The sequence below is a fragment of the Echinops telfairi genome, unplaced genomic scaffold (genome assembly GCF_000313985.2).
Source record: "Echinops telfairi isolate 266 unplaced genomic scaffold, ASM31398v2 ScPeMD7_1713;HRSCAF=2227, whole genome shotgun sequence".
Taxonomy (NCBI): domain Eukaryota; kingdom Metazoa; phylum Chordata; class Mammalia; order Afrosoricida; family Tenrecidae; genus Echinops; species Echinops telfairi.
In genome coordinates this window covers 3,851,292-3,857,376 of record NW_022105611.1, presented here as the reverse complement: position 1 = coordinate 3,857,376, position 6,085 = coordinate 3,851,292, and the positions used below count along the sequence as shown (strand labels likewise).

General features: G+C 38.8%; 1 protein-coding gene across 1 annotated transcript in view; it reads left to right on the top strand.

Moving 5' to 3' along the window:
* LOC101660793 (N-acetylated-alpha-linked acidic dipeptidase 2) overlaps nt 1-6,085 on the top strand; it is a 68,440-nt gene that overhangs the window by 20,088 nt on the left and 42,267 nt on the right. The window contains exons 4-6 of the mRNA XM_004708894.2: nt 1,877-1,978; nt 2,521-2,646; nt 4,317-4,503. Of these exons, the coding sequence (XP_004708951.1) occupies nt 1,877-1,978; nt 2,521-2,646; nt 4,317-4,503 (415 nt within the window). The remainder of the gene's footprint in view (nt 1-1,876; nt 1,979-2,520; nt 2,647-4,316; nt 4,504-6,085) is intronic.

The window sequence follows — 6,085 nt, the reverse complement described above, 5'->3', positions numbered from 1 at the left end:
CTTAAGGGAGCAGACAGCTTCATATTTAAATTATGAAGGTTTAGAGCAGCGGTTCTCAACCTTCCTAATGTCGTGACCCTTTAATACAGATCCTCATGTGGTGCTGACCCCCCCAACCATAAAATTATTTTTATTGCTACTTTATAAATAATTGTGCTATTGCTGTGAATCAGGCAATCCCTGTGAAAGGGTCATTCGACCCCTGCTGGTTTAGGGTTATCTCCAAGGTACCTAGGGCAAAACTCAAATTTGGTTAAGTGTAAGTTACTTACCCTGCAGGTATGAATAGGGTTCTCTTTCTCCCCAGGAAAGAGCCGCTTGAGTGGCCCTTTATAGTCAGAGAATATTTCCTAAGAGTCAATACGCAAGTGAAAGGGTTGATATGCAAGGGTGACAAAGCAAAGTAGAATTCTAGACAGGAGAGAAAGCATTAGCAAAACCTGAGAGACATGGAGTGGTTTAGCATTATCAAGAATCCTAAAAGATTTTCTGAATTTGTAGAATGCAAATACAAAATGAACCATATTGAGAGATAATACCCATGGGTGTATTTTGGGATATATTATAAAAGTCCTTTTATGATGTCAATGGTAGTTTATCAAGAGCCCTGTCGGGTTACAAGGAGCAGCGGGCTCAGTATTTTAGTACTAGGTTGCTATCTGCAAAGTCAAGGCTTCAAACCCACCAAACACTCCACAGTAGAAAGATGAGTCCCTCTGCTTCCGTCAAAACGTACAGTCAATTGTATGATATGTGGATTATGTGCCAGTAACATGGAGTTGATTGAAAAAAAAAAAGAAAAAATACGAAATACAGTCTCAGAAGCTCTACTTTGTCCTATAGGCTCACTATGAATCAAAATTGCTTTCATGGTAATGGGGTTAATGGGTTTACACGTGTGCTTCAAACCATGAAAAACACTGGCAAATTCTACACAGCAGAGAGGAATGGTTCAGGAGGCATTTTAGATAGACTGGACTCCCTGCAGATTCGACTTAGACTAGGCAGGGAGCCAAAGATGTATCTTCATACCATAGCCCAAGTAAAAGATGGTGATGTTCTGAATTCAGATGTTGTTTTCTAGTGAGTGATAACTTCTAGAGCTGCTAAAACAGAACCAACACACATGGGTGACATGCACAAACAAATTTATTTTCCCTTAGTTTATTTTTCCTTAGGAGTCTAAATTCAGGGCCCCACTTCTAGGAAAAAGCTTTCTCTCTGGGTTGATTAGGAGGAACGATCTTGTGTTTTCATTTTGTTTTGTTTCCTGGGAGATGTAGGGTATCAATCCTTCTCCACGTCTGCTCTGCTCTCACGTACTGTCCTTGAGTCAATTCTGACTCATAGAGACCTTGTAGGTCAGAGTAGAACTGCTTCGATGGGTTTCTGAGACTGTACCTCTTTATGGGAGTAGAAAGTCTCATTTTTCTCCTGCTCTGCTAGCCTGTTGAATTTCTTTTATATCTCAAAAAAGGTTCACTCAGATATACCCTACACTAATACTGCCTCCCTTAGCAAAGACAACTCATTCCCAAATGGCATTAAAGTCATAGGCACAGAAGTTAGTATATGCAACACACATTTTGGGGGAACATAATTCAATCCATAGCAGATGGTAACAGTATGAGAAAGCGGAAGGGCTCTGGGGATCATAGGAGGCATTGTTAGCAGGACTTGCTTACTTAAGGAGATGAAAATGAAACCTGGATTGGTCCAAGTCTACCATATGGGTGGTTAGCTGGATGTCCTATGAATAGAGGTAGGGTCTGTAGACTCAAGCTAAGAGGCTGAAAAATGATCTTTGATTATATAATGATAAAGTTTGAATTATTCTTTAATAACAGTCTGGAATCGCTCTTTCAATTCTTGCTAGATTTTCAAAACGTCATACCATGAACAGACACCAGATGGATATGAGAATGTTACAAATGTTGTACCACCATATAATGCTTTTTCAGCACAAGGCTCACCAGAGGTAAAATAAGGGCATGTTTCATTCAAGCCTCCAGGAAAGAGATGTCATTTTTTGAAAACAGAAATTGCTAAACATGTTTTGCATCCATGAAGGACAAATGATGTTTTTACGAGCTTTTTCCTTTGTTCATATGTTTGGTGTGTGATTTTATAGATTATGCCACAAAAGTTCTTAAATACCATAGTTAGAAATTACTGTATTTAGAATTTTTCACAACAGACACACTATTTAAGACGTGTTTTATAAATTGTCTTTTTCTTTTAAACATTTTGGAGGATGTTGCAAAATTCTCTAAGGACTCCTCCCAAATTACAATCATGTTATTCATCATGAATCAGGAAAAACTAATTTTGTTGTTGCAGAATTATGGAACAAGTTAATGCTTTGTGGTTTTTTTCTCTCTCTTTAATGATAGCAGTCCTATGGTGTGTGTATATATATATACACACACACGTGTGGGTGTGTGTGTGTGTGTGTGTGTGTATATAAAGACATAAATTTACTTAGTTTTCCTCCTCCTTCCCCCTTCTTTTCTTCTATAGGGAGAACTTATATATGCCAACTATGCTCGTACGAAAGATTTTTTCAAATTACAAAGAGACATGAACATTAACTGCACTGGAAAGATTGTGATTGCAAGATATGGGAAAATCTTCAGAGGAAATAAAGTAATGTGTTACTTGCTTTACTAGAGGGGAGGAGTTAGAATTTACTTATAAATACAAATAATCAGCTTGCACCATGGTTTTCAAAATGTTCTTGCATTTGTAATGGTTTTTCTGTATAGAAAATCATGTTTTTATGATGCTTCATATATCTAGAAGTGAAAATTAGTTTTAGGCATTTTTATTTAATTAGTACTACCTATTTTAAAGTATAAGTCTACAAACTGAAACAATTACTTGCTCATCTGCATTACCTAACTATCGCCTTGTCATAATCATCGTGTTCGGCATTTCCAGACTGACTCCGGGAAATATAGATGTGTTTGCTTTGTCTACCTGTTTTGTGTATATTATTTATTTTTTACAAAGAAAGGACCTTACAGCATATCTTGTACAACTTTCCTCTTTCACTCAGCGGTAACTGATGGTCATTCTTGCTATGCTTCCCGGTCAGAGTATTGAGAGTTGGGTAATGCAGTGGCTAAGAGGCTAAGGCTCTGCAACCCTGCTGACTCGGTGCTGGCTGAATCTTTATTTCCCTAGGCTCTTGGTTTTTTCTGACTGTGGGGAAATTGATTTCTTTTCTGTGCCAGTGTTTCTTTATAGATAAAAATGGGAATCTAATCATAGCACCAATCACATGGAATTATTGTTGGATTAAATGAGTGAATATTTTAAAATACTTAGATATATGCTAATTTTTAGATAACTGCTTATTAGATAGGCACCCCATTATTTTGAATAGTTTCACATTATTGTGAATTGTTGATAAACAATGTATTCAGTAAGTCCGTTGTTGGTGGACATTTGGCTTATCTCAAATTGTTTACACCCACAATCTGTTACCGTGCTTCCGCTTACAGAATTGCATATTTGTGTGATTTTTTTTTGTAGTATGAATTCTTGTAAGTAGGATTTCTCACTCATAGAGTGTGGTTTCACAGAGAGTGTAGACACTGCAAATTTGCCCTCCAAAATCAATTGACAGCTAGATCATACTGCTACTTTTAAAAGACTGTGTTCTGATTATTGCGATGTGTTCTAGTGATGCAGGATTTCAGTAGGACACCGGCTAGCGGCTCCTGCTACAATCATCCTGGTAATGCGCAGTATTCAATATCTCATAGGAAAACATATATGATTCCACTGGTGGAGAGTTTTGCTGTTAGAATTGTGTTTACAAACACAGAGTGGGCCATTTCTGCACATTAGCCTGAACTCTTTTGTGTAGAATTTTCATTTAGTTTAGTTCCATCAGCATGTGTTGTGTCTGCTCTATCAGGTGTCTGATTTGGGAGGGTGGGTGGCTAAAAGTGAATAAAACATGGTCTCTGTTCTCAAAAGAAAACCCCTCTGACATGAAAGAAACAAAAACAAACTTTAAAATGCTATGACTTACCCTATAATGAATATATTAATAAGAAGGGAGACATTCATTTTGCACTTGGCAATAAGACTGTTTCAAAAGCCAGGTGATCCTTAACTAGAGTTGTAACAAACTAATGGGGCATCAGAGGGAAATTGTATTCAAGGCAAGGGAAACCTAATGTGTTCTCTTTGCATACGAAAGCAATGTGAGCATTTCTCTAAAATACTAAATGAAATTTTCTTACATGAATATTCTAATCATTTGCTGTTTCTGACTTATGGAGTGAAAGTGATCGCCCCCTCAGGTTAAGAATGCCATGTTGGCGGGAGCTCTTGGGATCATCTTGTACTCAGATCCGGCTGACTACTCTGCCCCTGGAGCACAGCCCTACCCCAAAGGATGGAATCTCCCTGGAACTGGAGTTCAGAGAGGGAATGTGTTAAATTTGAATGGCGCTGGTGACCCACTTACTCCAGGATATCCAGCTAAAGGTAATAAATGAACTTGTCATGCTCCACCCATTTTGCTCTTACAAACGGATACACTTAAACATCTACAAAATAATCATAAGTAAAATGATATACAGTTACAACACTTTAGATGATCAATTCTAGGGATTAAAAAAAACAATTTCCATTTTCCGGTTCCAGTTTCAGAATGTGGGAGGTGTGCGCATGGCGAAGGGAGGGTAGATTGATATTTTCTGCCTTCAGTAGGGTGTCATGTTATTGTCATTAGGTGCCTCTGAGTCAGTTCCAAGTTACAGCGAACTCCCGACCACATGTATGAGTATAACTCCCTGCTCCTGCACCATCTACAGACTTGTTGCTGTATTTGGGCCCCTGTGACATCCATTGAACGACCATCTGGAAGGACTTCCCATTTTCCGTTGACCCTCTACTTTCCCAAACTTGATGTCCTTCTTCTGGGCTGGATCCTTCTCAAAGTCATCATCGCCTCTAATGATCATTCTGACTACTTTCTTTGAGACAGATTTGTTTATTCGTTTGGCAGCCCATCATAGTCTTCAATATTCTTCACCAACACCATTCTACTGTTGCTATTATTTTGAGTTGTTCTGTAATCATTGTCCAGCTTCCACCTGTATATGAGCAGCTTGAAATACTATGGTTTGTATCAGGCAGACCTTAGTCCTCAAAGTAACATTTTTGCTTTGTAATACTTTTAAGAAACATTTTTTTGCTGGTGTGCTTGTTCTGTATGTGGGCTTTGTTGCTTCCCTGCTAAATGGCCGCTTACTTAACTTCAAGCCTTTAAGACCCCATCTTCTAGTAGCCAGGCATCATCAGCTTTCTTCACCATATTTCCTTATGTACCCATTTTTTTCTTCCGTGATCATGTCGGGAAGATAAGCATCACAGAATGCCAGGTTGTTAGAACAAAGTGTTCTTGCATTGAGAGTGGACTTGATTTGAGGCCCAGTGTCCATCTGCTACCTTGTTACTTAACATATAAATATGTGTACAGAGACCTATATCCCTATCATTATTTATTAATATACTTACATATATACATGCCTATATTTAATACGTCTATAAATGTCTTTTTCCTCCTAATCCTTTCCTCTATTTCTTTTTATTTTCCTCCTATCCCACTATCCTGTCCAACCTTCATTCAGCTCTTAGTAATTCCTCTCAGCTACATTGAACTTGGTCAAACCCCACTAGGCATCCTATACCGTCCTTACCTTTGATCAGGTATTTGGCATCAGAAGACCCAAAACAAGCAATCATATCGATGCAAATGAAGGGGGTTTGGAGTGGAGACCAAAAGCCCATCTGTAGACAATTGGACATCCCCTCACAGAACCGTCACAAGGGAGAATGAGCCCGCCATTGCGCAGGACAACACCAATGAAACATCCAACATTCCTCTAGTTCTTCAATGCTTCCTCCCCCCCTACCATGACCCCAGACCTACCTTACAAATCCGGCTAGACCAGAGCATGTACACTGGTACAGATAAGAATTCCTGACACACAGAATCCAGGACAGATTAAACCCCTCAGGAACAATAATGGGAGTAGCGATACCATGAGGGTAGGGGGAAGGT